The sequence below is a fragment of the Euwallacea similis genome, chromosome 5 (genome assembly GCF_039881205.1).
Source record: "Euwallacea similis isolate ESF13 chromosome 5, ESF131.1, whole genome shotgun sequence".
NCBI lineage: Eukaryota > Metazoa > Arthropoda > Insecta > Coleoptera > Curculionidae > Euwallacea > Euwallacea similis.
The window spans coordinates 4135485-4151565 of NC_089613.1; the positions used below are offsets into that span (position 1 = coordinate 4135485).

General features: G+C 37.6%; 3 protein-coding genes across 3 annotated transcripts in view; 2 read left to right on the forward strand and 1 right to left on the reverse strand.

The window, feature by feature from the left end:
* LOC136409109 (guanylate cyclase 32E-like) overlaps window positions 1–14253 on the forward strand; it is a 58034-nt gene extending 43781 nt beyond the window's left edge. Inside the window, exons 3-23 of the mRNA XM_066390422.1 lie at window positions 161–375; window positions 7204–7386; window positions 7461–7578; window positions 7740–7889; window positions 7994–8084; window positions 8139–8223; window positions 9212–9364; window positions 9417–9560; window positions 9611–9789; window positions 9849–9954; window positions 10000–10188; window positions 10247–10423; window positions 10481–10601; window positions 10655–10846; window positions 10895–11064; window positions 11210–11358; window positions 13009–13201; window positions 13253–13618; window positions 13672–13786; window positions 13838–13965; window positions 14025–14253. Of these exons, the coding sequence (XP_066246519.1) occupies window positions 161–375; window positions 7204–7386; window positions 7461–7578; window positions 7740–7889; window positions 7994–8084; window positions 8139–8223; window positions 9212–9364; window positions 9417–9560; window positions 9611–9789; window positions 9849–9954; window positions 10000–10188; window positions 10247–10423; window positions 10481–10601; window positions 10655–10846; window positions 10895–11064; window positions 11210–11358; window positions 13009–13201; window positions 13253–13618; window positions 13672–13786; window positions 13838–13965; window positions 14025–14171 (3371 nt within the window). The 3' untranslated portion in view covers window positions 14172–14253. The remainder of the gene's footprint in view (window positions 1–160; window positions 376–7203; window positions 7387–7460; window positions 7579–7739; window positions 7890–7993; window positions 8085–8138; window positions 8224–9211; window positions 9365–9416; window positions 9561–9610; window positions 9790–9848; window positions 9955–9999; window positions 10189–10246; window positions 10424–10480; window positions 10602–10654; window positions 10847–10894; window positions 11065–11209; window positions 11359–13008; window positions 13202–13252; window positions 13619–13671; window positions 13787–13837; window positions 13966–14024) is intronic.
* LOC136409112 (probable serine/threonine-protein kinase kinX) overlaps window positions 1–14269 on the reverse strand; it is a 101759-nt gene extending 87490 nt beyond the window's left edge. Inside the window, exon 1 of the mRNA XM_066390434.1 lies at window positions 14265–14269. The gene's annotated coding sequence lies outside the window, so the exon portion shown is untranslated. The remainder of the gene's footprint in view (window positions 1–14264) is intronic.
* On the forward strand, window positions 14255–16016 carry LOC136409283 (odorant receptor 10-like). Its single transcript, XM_066390694.1, has 8 exons — window positions 14255–14267; window positions 14338–14357; window positions 14574–15131; window positions 15185–15387; window positions 15441–15540; window positions 15595–15699; window positions 15752–15907; window positions 15957–16016. The coding sequence occupies exons 1-8, from the start codon at window positions 14255–14257 to the stop codon at window positions 16014–16016; spliced, it is 1215 nt and encodes a 404-aa protein (XP_066246791.1).
* The last annotated feature ends 65 nt before the right edge of the window (window positions 16017–16081 follow it).

Genomic DNA, 16081 nt, shown 5'->3' on the forward strand with positions numbered 1-16081 from the left:
ACTTTTCGAAACAAGATTCAGTTATGTTATAGACAGTACATAAGTTAAAACAACTTCGCGAGGTTCGTCTTGGGAAAATTATTTGTTTCTCAATCTTCGAAGTTATCGTACATAAAAAATGTTAGAACTGGGTTCAGTTATTTCTATGTGATTTTTTTAGGTTTGTTGCCTGGCAAAAAGTTGACTTACGTGGCAGCTAACATAGGAATTCCCTCCACATCGGGATTCCCCAGAAGCATCTCTTCATCCACCCAAGCCATACGTTTCATGACTGAAATGAGGGATAGTGGAGCTGTAGCCTTTATAGGTCCAGATAACACGTGTTTTCCCGAAGCTTTAGTGGCAACTGCGTGGAACCTCCCCATGATTTCCTATGTAAGTAAACGTGCGTTGATTCATGCTTTTATCCACTTTTCCCTTGCACAGAATATGGTATGTGAGGTGTAACACGCAAAAATCGCATTTGGGCGCTCAATTCAGGAGCTTTCGTTTTGAATGTGCAGCATTAAAACAAAAGAGACGTCTCTGAAAAATTAGATTTTTCCACAAATATTCCCCTCTAATCCCTCAAACGGCTCTTGCCTTCATATGAATATTATAATCTCAAAACGCACATACGCTGTTTCCGTATTCTAGATGAATACAGGCACTCTACATACGTTCTGAATATAAAACCGAATGGATATTTACTATAAGTCCTGTTTAAGGACTCATAGTAAAATTTAAAATCATGTATTTTGCGCCGTTCAAAGGGAATTGCCTCAAACGTGTTACATGAATTGTTAAAGCGGAAATTACTAAATTTTCTTATTGAGCAAAGGCAAAATTGCTCAGTGAAAAAGAAAAACGTCTTTCGAAAGGTGACAATTTTATGAAATATTACCCCGGCCATTTACATAGATATTTTATGAGTTTCGAATTATAATATATTGAAAGGAGATATTGCTTTGTCTTCAAACGCGAACGTACTATTTTAATCGTTTAAGGCCAAATTGATATCACTCTATTTGTCTGAATGGGAAAAACGTATTTACCGGAGCAGAAGTAATTGTGAAAACTTACATTACTTTTAACAAAACAAATAATTTTACCAGTTATGGCTCTCATTTTTAAGAATAAACTACATGTACATAAAACTTTAAGTATTATTAAGTGAAAGGGATTTTTCGTATAAAGGCGATAAGAACCCGGAAAATTCCTTTTGCCAATGCGCGTGGCATTGTTTACAGATGTGGCAGAAACGAAATAAGAAGTTGTATTGGAAATACGATCGTTTCTTTCACTAAGCTGAAGCATTACTCAATTCCAGCAAAATCTCTTATTATTTATATGTATTTTCCGGAGACTTTAAAAATAGCCCAATCAGGGAACATTGTAGCAGGTCTCCAATCTTAGGAAGCTCTTAATAGAGTTTTCGACCCGTTTACACTTTACCAAGGATCTGTTCTCAGGGGCTAATAAAGATTGGCTGATTTGTATTATGGCGTATTAATGGATTATTGGTCGAAAATAACTTTATAGGGAGAATGTGGGCACTTAACTTTTGAGCACGATATCGGTTTACTGTTAGGAAGGAACTAGGTAACTGTTGTGTTTAAAAATACCTGTAACAGAAAAAGTATAAAGTGGCTTTCTTCTGTCACTTGTGAAATCACGCTCAAGAAATCCTAATTTCCAATTTTTAGTCGAGTTTAATCTTGCTGTTTGTTGTCACAGCATTCTTTGATTTCTTACAAGATCGAATTGAGTATACCGAGGTAGAGGGCGATTTAGTAGCTGATAAAATTAGAATTTTCCGCGATGGTGCGCAGATCGCTCTTGAGTTGATCGCGCTCAATCGGTCTTGAGTTAATAAAGGAAGAAATAGGCTGTCGTCGCCGCACATAAACTCATGCAGAACGAACTTACGTGTGTCTCACGTACTGAGTACAGGATGTCACGCCTGGAAACATACTTTTGTCACGATTATCTAAATAAAACAGATCAGTTTTGCCTTTAAAATAATAGAGAATGCGAGTTCAACAAGTTCTCCAGATAGGTCAAAGGGAATAAAAGTTATTGCTGCACTTATATGGGTTAGTAGAGAAAGTTTCAGATCGAAAAGATTGTGGATTCCCTATATTAATAGAAAAGAGAAATATTGGGCGATTTTCATAAATTACCGCCAGAATTACAATGGAGTTTGAAACGGTTTTTGAATTTTTAAGCAGCTAAAAGATAATTTAATTCTTTGCGCGGCCTTATCAAAAACGATATTATAAAGTGAAATACTTAACTTTGAAGGGCACTCAGTACTCCGGAAAGGTTAGCAGTTTGTTTAAGGTAAGTCGAAACTAATGGAATTATAATTGTGTTATTATTTTAAATAATTACAAACCAAAAGTAAACCTGGCAGAGGCAATAGAAAATACTGAGAATTTCTTAATGCTAATTTAATTTAAGCGTTCCGTTTTAGGTAATTTCTTTGTCATTGTTGACATACTAAAGAAGGCCCTATCTGTAGTATCCAGACATTCGAATAACAAAGTTCTGTTAACCGTACTCTTTTGTTTACATTGAAGTTTTCGTGATTCGGAATTTTCCTGCAAAAGTTTAATCGTTGCATGTGCTGGCGAGCTTTGCAAATTGTTCAGTTGTTTTTTGTCTTTAGTTAATCCGGTTACTTGAAGTGGAGTTTTGGCCATTTTCGAATTATTAACAGATTGATTTTCAACTACTAGACCGGGTGATTCAAGAAGGCGGCTCGCCCTCATAATTTTTTTGCATTTTAAACTTAGAAAGTTGAAATTTGGAGGGAAGCTATACGAGGACGAGGATAGAGCCGATCGATTGACATTAATGACGTTTATCTAACACTTTCGGTTTAACCGGGAATTAGTTTGAAAATACGTCATTTAAAAATTTTTTTTTTTGGTATTTTCATGTTGAGCTACACCACTGAGGTATACGTATTAGGCACAACTTCAGGCCAGAATTATGGGGAAAAATACTAATTTGTCATTTTATTGAGTACTTTTTCTTTTATAGGCAATTTAAATACCGAAAAACAGTTTTTCCCAATTACCTTATAAATGGCCTCTAGATTCCAAAAAGGAAAAAAATTATAGGCCATTACATTTAAAAATCGAAAGTTGAAGTCATTTCCGGTTAAGCCGGAAGTGCTAGATGAACGTCATTAATGTCAATCAATCGGCTCTACCCTTATATAGCTTCCCCCAAATTTCAACTTTCTAAGTTTAAAAACAAAAAATTTATAAGGGCGATCCACCTTCTTAAATCATCCGGTATAATAATTTGATTTCTTTAGTAAAAGATCAGGTATTGCAGTAGTTCCTCCAGCTTCCTGTGCCTCATGCTCTTTTATTCCGGTAGTGATATTGTCGGAAGACTGTGGGTCATTCAAATGATTGATGCGCGTTCAGTAAAAAGATTATTTAATAAAAATAACAATGATCGCGTAACTTGATTAGACTTCCTTTACGTCTCTAAAACTGCAGCATAAATGACATTAGCTCTTTATATTTCCAGAAGGATTTCTTTTTGCAGCCATACCATTCTTGCTTTCAACGCGGCGTCTAATTCTCGCATTGCAAGAGCATCGTCTTGGTTTGTCCCAACGGTCTTCAGTTTTTGCCTCTAGAGTAAACTTTAAATATTAAAATATCTTTTTGTATTTCCAGATTCCTGGCATCGGGTAATAAATATAATAATATTTTTCCACAGCTGTCCCAAAGGCGAGCAGCTCTTTCTCTACTACAGCCCATCTAAATTCATTCCGAGTATAGCAAGGAGAATAAAAGGATGCTGGTTATCTTGCTTTAAAATGGATAAAACCTGAACTAATTTGAAGTAACGTGTTTTAGAGCTAGCCGTTTGTAGCACAATACCACTATCTTTCCCCAAAATTCTTAATATTGGCGCCGCGCTTAGCTGGTTCTTCAGGCTCTGGAATGCATCACCTTCTTGGTTTATTCCAATTTTGTATCGAGTCTGACTTTACTAGCCCTCGCAAAGCTTGAACGTTTTTTGAGCAATTTAACATAGATTTGCCTAACTAATTAGTCTTGCCTAAAAGCTTCCGTAGGTTTTTCCATTCTTAAATTCTCCCAGCTTCAGGATTAGATACGAGTGAATTAGATGAACCTTTCACTGATTGCGTTTTTGCCGGGCGAGCAGTAATTTGCAAAAAAACGTGCAAAACGTCGTTAAATCTTGTTTTCTCATTCTTACCATGTTTCATTGTCACACATCCAATGCCCCCCGTCCTGCTACGTTAAGAGTTATTGCAATTTTGCGACCATAACGTTTTTGTTCAGAACCGCCGTTTAATTTTGTCCCAGTTACCGGTTTTACCCATGAACACAGGGTCCCGCGGTGCTTTGGAAGCGGCTTCCATTACAACCCAAAGTTGCTTTTCAAGTCTTAATTACTTTATTTTCCTGCTTTTTCACCCGTTGCCGTGTTATAATAGACACACTTTTAATTACTGCTTTATTAAAAATGTCTTTTGTATTTAAATTAACCATAGAGTATATTGTTCAAATTTTATGCTCACAGTTTACCGAACGAGGCGACGGCTATTTTTACGCCCGTGGACGTACACAAAGAGTAATTAAATTATTAAACATTTTAATTATTATTAATACTTCTACCCACACTTGCACACGTTGCACTTTAACAGTACATGATTGTATTGTATTATAAGCAGCCAAATATACACAAAATCACTGCCCTCGGGTTTGAATTATTTTAATATGCATCTGGCATACTTCCCACAATACTCCCACGAATGGCGGGTTGCGTTCACGCGTCACCATTAAACTTTCACCTCTAGAGATGGAAGTTATCGTTATGGGATATTGTATCTGTAGAGATGAGAACTGCGTTTTCGGTTGTGGTAATGTACGATGTACGTTGTGGTAATGTACGATGTACGTCGTGGACAAACTCTTTTTCTTTTCTTTCTTCCCTCGTGAATCTTATTAATTCCCTATTTGGCGGGACCTCCCCATGGCTCCATTGACCGCATTAACAAGGCATCTTTCCGATTCCATATACGACGGATTTTGCCAGAATGTACTTTACCACGGTTTTGGCTCCATGGGTTGGTGGACACTATTTTCTCAAGAAGACCATTTCCACCCAACTTTTGACAACGATAACTGATTATTATTAAAAAAAATTATAATAAAATAGGAACGTATAGCAAACTGAAGCGTCTGTTATCGGTAACAGTGTTGTCGAGTCCAATGAGAGTGATATATTACGAAAATCCCCTTTCGGACACGAGCACGTTTGCATAAATTCAGCTATAATTTATTAAGCCTCTTAAATAACAATCAAAATATAAATTAAAATTTAATATACCAGATATTTTCTGTTTGTGTTTACTTACAATCCCTTGGGCAATTCAAGGGGAGCAATTAATTAAAAGACATAGTTAAAATCTCGTTATAACGAAGGCCTCTACCTAAAACAGCAATTTAAAAGTTTCATACTACTTCCTTTAAAAATGGCTTTATATTTCAAAATCTCTTAACATAGGCGAATAGTAATTAAACTTGTAAATTTGGGTTAAGCAGGTCATTCTAGTCAGCAGTCAATCTAGTCTTCAAACTTTGACTTTTCTATAGAAGAGTCATAAAGTCTCCTTTTCGGGCAGTAGTTATTTATTAGAAATCCATTATGGGGCTTTGTACCGCTGGATATCAGGGGAAATTGAAGATGTAATAATAAAGTTCTCTGTTATGTTGACATTAAAATAAACTTTGAACTTTTGAGAAAGCTTGGTTGAATTCAATGGAAGAAGTTTTGTTTCACTCCATTAGTTGGATGCTATTAGGTTAAAATGTGAAATTTGTTGTGCCCGATAACGTATAAAAGTCGTTGGCCAAACACATAAACTTTCTAAAATACCTTTTTTTAAGGGGCGGGGCTTTGTTAGTGTGAAGCCCCGCCCCCTTTTAACAGGCAGACGTGAAGGCCAAACCTCATATCTTCTAATAAAGCGCCATCTACTATAATTTTCACTTTTCTCAAATTAAGTTTTTTTTTAATTTGCGCACATTTTAAAATATTTTATGGACCACAGGTGTATTCCTTTGGATGCCTTTCAACCTGAAATAACAGGTATGGTGCAGGGATGGAAGTATCCTCTAAAATAACCAAATGTGGTAGGCAAGAAAAAAAACTTAATTTGTTTCTCAGTAGACATCTCAGTAGAGCATTCAAGTTTCTCGCCACCAATCAAAGAACAGATTATTAGACCGGACTCTGAAAAAGGACGTAATTATACAAACAAGAACTTGGCGAGACTTGAGAACACACTTACTGATTAACTGAGGGGAATTCTTTATTTATTAATTAATCTGTAATTTATTGAAATTATTATTTTTATACGTCCTCAATTAAAGTCGCATTCTGTATGTATTGACCACTTCTTCCTGCTAACCAAGCTGCGTATTTCGATGACAGTAGATGTAGCAGAAAGGAAGGGCTTACGGATTTTTGAAATGTAGTTGGTACCATAAATCAACAGATGGACGAGGCCGAGGGCTTGAAACAGATTTAAAGCTACTTGTCATATGTGGGAAGCAAAAAACTGCAATTAGCGTTGATATCAAAGATATGTCTTGGATATATTCATGGGTCACCTGCCCCCAGTTAGATCTCTGATAGCAAATAGCAAATGGCTCAATCAAAGCTTCACGTTTAAAGTTCGCCGCCTATTGCGAGGTTCTTTTCAAAAGGGCAAGGAAAGGGGCGTGGCTTGCTGTGATCATTCGATGGAAACCCCACAAACATAATTGAATCGTATAGCAGTGATAATGTACGCAATTATCTTCCAATTAGTCTTATAGACACATCCTCCCCCCGGAAAAACTCCCACAAATCTAAAGGGACGTTTTATAGGAGTTTGAAATTAGCTCACTCTGATAAAGAGAGCTTAACGATAAAAACCCAACTATCATTGAGGGTATACTAAAAGTGCCCTACAATTGTGTTTCCTTTATTGTCAGGAGATTCCATCGAATGGCTCAGCAGTAGAGCAGGTTACAAGATATGGTTCAGTCTACAAAGAAATTCGATAATTTGTGAATACAAAACAACTACATGAGATGTTGACATATTTTCTTGGCTTATTATTCCACAGATGTGCCTTTCGGTCACGTTCTCGACTGCTAAGCTGATGTTTCTTTGCAGAGGTGTAGTGACACCAAAGTTTCAGACAAAACCACCTTCACTACCTTTGCGAGAACCCTACCACCATCCAGCAAAGTCTCCAAGAGCGTGGTAGCTCTTCTAATAGCCTTCAAATGGGACAAATTTGTGGTTGTTTGCGGCACAGATCCTGCATCGGGAAGTCAAGTGCAGGAAGCCATTGAGGTTAATCTTCGTTGCAAAAAAATCAATGTTTTCCACTCAGGCCATTGGAATGATAAACTTTTATTGACTTCCAGGAATTGTCAGAGATCCATGGCCTCACATTGACTGAAACGAAGAAATATACTGATTACATCCCTCGATATATCGAGCAAATGGATAGAATCGTTGCTGAAACGTACAAAAATACCAGAGGTAGGTAGATGTTCTCATGATTAGTTCCCTCTATGGTTTACTTCTATTGTAAAACATAATCCTATTAAACACACAGACCCAACTTTTATTAGAGGCGAAGTGTTTAACTTCCCATCTAATTTTCCTCGAATAGGCCCGAGTTTTAATCATTTTTATTCCAGTGTATGTGTTCCTGGGGGAACATATTGCATTAGTGGATTTCATAAAATGCCTCCAAGCGAGGAAACTTCTCGACACGGGCGACTATGTTATTATCTCCGTAGATGACGAAATTTACGATCCAAACAGGAGGGCTAAAATTACCAGACGAGGTAAAAATGGGCCTTTAGAATTGCTCTTTGTCCACTTGAGTCCGACCTTAATTATTGTGTTAGGTCGATAAGAGATCCTAACTAAATAATGATATTTTTTGAAGATTACTTGGATCCTTGGCTGGATGGGAAAGATATCAACTTTAGGTCTGTGCTGAAGCTTACGCAGTCGTTCCCTAAGGAAAATAATAATCTGTGAGAGCCTCTTTTAAGTATTGTGATTGAGTACACATTCCAGTTTTTATTTAGAGACTTTCGGGAGAAACTCAAAGAATTTTCTACAAAGCCTCCGTTTTGCGTTCCCTACCACGAGAAGATATTTAATAGCATATCGGTGAGTGAGCACCCTATTAAGAGTAATTTGGAGTTTATCAGGGTGATAACTTAATCAAATGCTTCACTTGAAACTGAAATCGCTTGAAAAGTAAGTAGTCAAATAGCTTCGACATATGCCTCGATACTCGATGGGAATTTATAAATAGTGAGAATGCTGAATATATCCCTATCAGAGAAAAGTCATTTGGCTGACGAATAAATACGTCTTTGCTAATTCGACTGCATCTACCTCTTGCATAGCCCACCAGCTAAAAGCAGCAGTTTTATTTGCTTATAAGCTTATTATCCAATTGTGAAAATAGATCTCTCGAGTTCTATCGGTGCTGCGCGTTCATCTAATTAGATCAAAGTTTTGAGCCCGACTGAACTTTCTACGAAAAATGTATGTTCGGTGGTGCGGACGAAAAGTAAGAAGTAATCAATATTGCCCATAAATTGCCAATTCTTTATTTAATATTCTATGTCTGGATATAAGAACATTTTTAGGGCTCTTGCGATTTACATGAGAATTCCTGAAACACCTTTTAGCTCTTTAAAGAGTTTCTACCAGTTGCGATTTTTGCGGTTTTCAAGGCGGATTTGACGATTTGAAGAAAAAGACTTACTTTGAAACTTTCACAAAAATTAGGAATTCCTAATGCAACTAACAAAATAAACACTCTGTATCAGTAAATTTTAAGGCGAGCTTTACACTCTTATATGCTTTACAATAACTAGATGTGCAGCTTGATGGATAAAGAAGCTGAGGCGTGATAAAGCCACATTTCGAAAATACATCACACACTAATCGGATTTACTCACGAATCCTTTAGAGCCAAAATATCAATGTGCCGATAACTGTATCAAGAAGATAACTTCATAACTTCCACGATATTGAGAAAATGCTTTAGTCTGATTTTATTAATCCTGCGGAAATTATCTCGTGGGCAAAGACAGCAGGAATTTTTTAATTGGTACCAACAGCATTGTAATAAACCCTTATTTAGGTACCAATTGAGGCAGCCTATCTCTACGACGCAGTCCTGGTTCTAGCCAGAGCTTTAACTGAAATATTCGAAAGCAGCGATGACCCCCGAAATGGTACTGCAATCTTAACTAGAATCCTCAACAGATCCTACCATTCTATTAAAGGCTATGACGTAAGCTTTATACCATCCCTTATTACAAATCTCTCAAAACTCCCCCTCGAAGGTGTTCATAGACCAAAATGGTGATGCCGAGGGCAACTTTACAGTAGTCTCGCTCTTGGATGACAAGGGAGGAGAGACCACCAGTATGCAGCCTGTAGGGTACTTCCAGTACACCCTCAATGGTAGTGTGATCTCAGCTTTGCCAGTAAGGCCCCAATTAGCAGAGTAGGCTAGTTTATAAGGGCCGGTTTGTAGGAGTTTAGATACATTAACAACAGTAGGCCAATTAGGTGGATTGGGGGGAAGGCTCCGACTGCGGAACCCCAGTGCGGGTTTCGGGGGGAGAAATGTGTATATAAGATTGATTGGAGGATGATTGCGGGAATTATTACTGCTACTTCAGTGATGTTCGTGGGGGGTTTGTTCGTTTTCAAGTGAGCTGAAGTTAAAAATTTTAATAAACATTTTTATAAGAAAATATTGCTTCGTATAGGCATTATAGGTACGAGCAGAAATTGGCTTGCCTATTGTGGAAAATCGACATGAGAGATGTTACCATAATTCCCATAGATTTACCAGTATCGCCCAGCAAAAGCATGGTAAATACTAATGAATACTAAGATTTTTTTTGACAATTTTTATAGGTTACAGTATGTAAGCACAACGTATTCAATTCTTCCGGGTCGAGCAGGGGCATGAATGAGGTGTCGGAAATTAGCCCCAAAAGAGCCTACACCAATATAGGGTTGTATAGGGGCAACATTGTGGCTATTAAATACCTTCACAAACGCACTTTGGATCTTACCAGATCGATCAGAAAAGAACTTATGCAGGTACAATTGAGTACCCAAAAGAAAACCCATATAACTTTTTAGTTTGCATTTTACTCAGATGAGGGAAATTAGACATGAAAATCTCATACCCTTTGTGGGTGCCAGTGTGGATCATGGTCAAGTGGCTATTTTAACCGCCTATGCAGCTAGAGGGAGCTTGGAGGACGTTTTGGCCAATGAAGATTTACATTTAGACACCATGTTTGTGTCTTCTTTGGTTACGGATATTTTAAAGGTAAATACTACAAAGTAGTAAACGACGCTAACAAGCTTTCCTTTATTTTTTATTCAGGGCATGATATACCTCCACGACAGCGAAATAATCTCTCACGGAGATCTTCGATCAGCGAATTGCCTCATAGATAGCCGCTGGGTGCTTCAAATCTCAGATTTCGGTCTTCATGAGTTCAAAAGTGGGTACTTATTTCTCCGTTTCATCAAACGCTGCTAAAACCATTTACTTTAGGTGGTCAAGATGACCTTAATTACGCAGTAAAAGAGTTAAAAAGAAGCCTCTGGAGGGCTCCAGAGCTGCTACGAATGGAAAACCGTCCTCCTAGGGGCACTCAAAAAGGAGACGTGTACTCCTTTGGTATTGTCTTGTATGAGATGATTGGTAGATCGGGCCCCTGGGGAAATGTTGCAATGGAACCTACAGGTACAAGCTAATAGGTGGTGAATTAAAAATAATGTTGACGATTTAAAGCCATTATAAGTCAGCTCAAGAAGGAAGGTTTAGAGGTGCCTTTTCGACCTTCTTTAGAGGGATTGAGGATTCCCAAATACATAGTAAACACGTTCAAAGTGTGCTGGGAAGAGAATCCTGATCAGAGGCCTGATATCAGATATGTCAGGGCCAGATTAAAAGAAATGCAAGTAAGTCTCTAAACCTCGTTGAAGCATTTTTGAAGTGCGTTAAATTCACATAATGTGAAATTTGTCATATAGGATCATCTAAAATGAGCTTAGAAATTGATTATATGTTTAGCGGGATTTATAATATATAGTTGATGCACTTTAGGCCGGGTTGAAGCCAAACATTTTCGACAACATGTTATCCATCATGGAGAAATATGCCTACAATTTAGAGGGTTTGGTGCAGGAAAGGACCAACCAGCTCACAGAGGAAAAGAAAAAGACTGATGCTCTTCTTTACCGAATGCTGCCAAGGTTGTACTTAAACTCTTATATTCAGTACTTTCAGGGCCCTGTTAAAAGTAAAGGTCATGTCTAATTGCCGATAAATCTTGAATATTTATCGGCAATTATGAGAATTTTTTTAGACCCGTCGGGGACGTCCCGGGATTTCTAAGAAGTCAAATATCTTGTTTATTTTACGAAACGAAACTTGTTTCTTTTTTGGAAATTGCAATGAATTCTACTTTGGTGAAATTTGCATAATGTAGAAAGTAGAAAGAAAGTACGTGGATACCACCAGTTCAGGTGGAAACAGGGATTGTGCAAGTGGGAGAAGGACCGCATAAGCTTTAACATGCCTCCGACAAAGACGAACGAAGTGGGTCGCGTGGCCAGCGGCGACGTGGGCTGAGTCATTTCGATATTTAGATCAATGTGGATTTTGCTGCCTTCGCAGCGATGGAATTTTTTTTTATATCAAAGCAAAAAGCAGCAATGTAAATAAATGAAAAAACCCAATTAATCCATCACTAGAACTTATATGAGTAAAATTCTGAAACGGTGCAAGATGTGGTAACACCGGACTGACACCTCCACGTCAGCCGCTAGCCTCTCAACCCTCTTCATTGGTCTTTATCGCAAACGTACTAAACCTTATGTGGTCCTTTTCTCACTTACAAAATTCCTATTTTTTCACTTACCACTGGTGGTACCTACATAGGTATTTCCGTTTAAACGAACGGAAAGGTCGAAAGATTTCATAAAAGGTCACATCGAATTTTCATTAATGACCGCTTGGACGATGCGGTACTTTTAACAATAAAAAGCAATAATGAAGACGATTTTTAAAATATCCACATACCTAAAATATCGGTATATTCCAACGGGATTTTCGATGAATTTCATGAATCAGACTTTGAAGGGATTCACGACGGAACAAAAAAAATAGAGATATTTTCGTTTCGCCTAAAACTACGGTGGACATTGTTAAAAGCGATGTCTTCTAATAAGCTCGTTGATTTTCTTACTCAGATGCTGCAATTCTAAGACCGCTCCGAATTTTTTTTTCGAATAAGATATTTTAGTTCAAACGAAATATTTTTATAAATGCGGTGAAGAAACAGGAGTTCAGGTTTCTATACGTGGGTGGTAAGTTTGTCTTTCGATTGCTTTTCGTACGTGGTCTCGTGTTCAGAAGATCAAATGTGAAACTAGGACACACGGTATAGCGAAAACCAACGCACATTGACCGCTACGTAAATAAAGGTCTAAATCATCATCTGAGCTAATTTGAAACGAGGAAGAGAATTTGCGCACTATTGAAATTGAAAAAGAAAATGAATCTACCTTTATGTTGCCGATGTCTTCTCTCCACTACAAGAGGAAAAGCGGATAAATACACCGAACTCTTCAGTTACTGCTTCAAGAAACGCCGAGCGACTAACAGCTCGTTACTGCATCGCCTTTCAGAACGTCCATCGCTGTTGTGGGCGAAACGTCAAGTGGTAATTCTAGTAAGCTACCGCTTATAATATGCCCGGAAAATAGTATCAATTGCAGTTTTTATATTTTACGCGTTCAAGTTCATTATTTTCGATCAAAACCATGTCAGCTTTTCGAACCAGCCCATTGTATTGAAAATCTGGACGTTGTCATTTTGCCCTATAATTAAAACTGTTTTAGAACCGTGGCAGACGCCTTGAAAAAGGGCGAAAAGGTCGAAGCCGAATCCTTCGAATGTGTCACCATCTATTTCAGCGACATCGTCGGTTTTACCGAACTATCTGCAGACAGTACTCCTCTTCAAGTGATAGATTTGCTCAATGATTTATATACTCTATTCGATTCTATAATATCGCATTACGACGTCTATAAAGTACTTCCTTGCACTTTTATAATGATTGCCGTTGCAAGATCATTTCTTTAGGTCGAAACAATAGGAGATGCCTATATGGTTGTGAGTGGCCTGCCTATTAGAAACGGCAATAGGCACGCTGGAGAAATTGCCTCAATGGCTTTACATTTGCTCAAAAGAATCCAAAAGTTTGAGATCAAATACCGCCCAGGAGAGACTTTCAAATTGAGGATAGGAATCCATTCTGGAAATGTAGTTGCAGGGGTTGTGGGGCTAAAAATGCCTAGATACTGCCTCTTTGGGGATACTGTAAATACGGCTTCCAGAATGGAGAGCAGTGGAGAAGCTTCCAAGGTGCACATATCACACGCAACTTACAAGATATTGCAGCAATTAGGAGGATATTTGTGTGAAGATCGAGGGATGGTCAATATTAAAGTATGGTTTTTGAGTAGTATCACCATAGAGTGAATAAAACGGTTTTTAAATAGGGAAAGGGTGAAATGTACACTTATTGGCTCCTAGGAGAGGATCCCTCTCAGAGACTAATTCGCCTTAGAAGAGAATTGGTCGGATCTACATTGTTTAGCAGCATAAGCTCTGAAAGTTTGTTTGTAGCATATTTTATGTGACTGATATTTTTAAGTTGTGTTCCAGGGCTCTGTGAAACTCCAGATTTACTGCAAAGACCCTTCTTTAACCGAGACTACATGTTTTATAATCAAAGACCCTTCTCAGTGTCCATGCTGCATCAAAGGGCCAGGAAGGCCTATTATTGGAGCGATGTACTGTTACATTATATGTTTCTTTATGTTCGTATTATTTATTGTTACTTCTTTTGCAGGAAATAGCAATGAACCGTAAAGGGTATGGCTCAACTGGCAGTCATAGACGTACAAGACTTCCCATTCACAATTTACTGGAGGAATATCCTCAGTCGGCACCAACGATAACTTTTACAGCCAATAACGAACTGTCATACAAATTCTAATTCTTATTGGAACACAGTATATTTTTGTCAATTTATATAGGGAATTTATTGTTTGTTACAGGGTGTCTAAAATAAATTATATTATGCCATTGCATTGCCGGACTATTTTTTACTGCTCATTATAAGTTAAACAGTTAAAGCTTTGTTTTAGTAACTTAATCAATAGCTTATGAGAAGATTAATAAAGTACTTTTCTACAGAAAAAAATCAAGAAAATCACTGGAAGTTGGAAAAACTCTCCTTCGGATAATAAGGGTAATTTTCCTGAAAGCAGAAAACTTTCTCTAAAATTACACATCTCTATAATAACATAACATCCCGAAACAATCAGTTTTCTGTGTCTTAGAATATGGTAAGTAACAACAATATCAGTCCTTTCTTTCATCCTTTGCAAATGTACAGATCCTCCCTAACAACAAACTGCTGCAAATCCCCATGTACTTGGCAAGTACTGTGGGAATATGGCCCATAATCTTCATGGAAAACCAACGAATGAAGAAATTGTATGATGTGTACTCTTCAATCCTTTATTACTACTACTTGGAGTACATCTTCAGGGCCTATTACCAGTTGTTCCTTCTATTAACAGCTGAGCATTTAAACGTGGCGGAAATCTTGGGAAATTTGTGCATCACCTTAATTTATACGGTATCACTGTTCAGACTAAGGGCCTTCAACACTATCGAAATTAAAACCTTGTTTACGAATATTATCAAAGCTGAAAATAACATTTTACATGACTCAGACCCTGAGGTCAGGCGGATTTACTCAAGTGGAGTGAAAATCAACAGGATTTACCATGTAATGTTTTTCTTTAATGGATGGGTTGTCTCGTTCCTCTATTTTTTACATCCCTTCTTCATGGATTTGCCTACTGTCGAAAGCAATAACGAGACTATCACTCTTAAAACTCTACCCCTATCCACATGGTGGCCAATAGATGTGCAAAGAAACTATTGGGTAAGAAGTTTTGCTTCCGAATTGAGCTTCTAGAATCTCCAAACATGTTTAAGCTGGCTTATTGTTGGAATGTTTGCGATGGCACCTTGGGCAGCTCCTTTGTTATCAACTCAGATATGCTGACCTTCAGCTTGGTGGTGTTTGCAGTAAGTCAGCTGGATATACTCAGTTATAGACTAAGCCAGTTCAAACTCATGGAAAGCGGAAATAAGAAGATGTTTATTGGCCTGATCAGGCAGCATCAGGACATAATTGCGTATGATTGTGACAATTTTTATAATTATGAGAGTGGTATATTTAGTTCTGTAGCTACGTAGATGCATTCAACGATGGCATGAAATATGTGATGCTATTTGATTTTCTTCAGTCCTCAGTGCAGTTTACCACCACAATGTTGCAGCTTCTTGTAGTGAGTTTTGTCCCTTAAGATAAAAGAAAATTTCCGAGCTTGAGTTTCTTTCAGATGACCATAAACTTCCAAAACGTGTTCTTTGTGGGGCAGTTTTTGATGACTATGGTAATGCGCATAGCCATTTACTACTTCAATGGGAATAAGATCATTTATAAAGTGCTTAGATATCTTTCAACGTGATTCTAGTCCTTACGAAGCGATATTTCAGAGCCAGAAACTCGCAATTGATCTATGGAAAACCGACTGGTATCTACATAACCAACAAACGAAGAGATTGGTTTCTTTCTTCTTGCTCAGAGCTCAGAAACCGCTAAAGTTCCTCATTGGGCCTTTTGGAGTCATGTCTTTGGAAACGTTTATATCGGTGCCTAAGTTGTTTTTGTAAATCAGTTTGATACTTAGTTTGCTTACAGATATTGAAAGCAACTTATTCCTACATGATGTTGTTTGTTAACAGGGGTCCTCGAAAATAAGAAGATATATTTTATGGGAATAAGAGGCAAGAGGAAACAAGAAACATAATAAAAATAATAAAAAA

Bases quoted from the DNA above. Each gene is read 5' to 3' on its own strand.
- LOC136409283 (XM_066390694.1), top strand. The intron at 15,388-15,440 runs GTATGATTGTGA...TTAGTTCTGTAG, and splicing joins CAGCATCAGGACATAATTGC to CTACGTAGATGCATTCAACG. The intron at 15,541-15,594 runs GTGAGTTTTGTC...AGTTTCTTTCAG, and splicing joins CAATGTTGCAGCTTCTTGTA to ATGACCATAAACTTCCAAAA.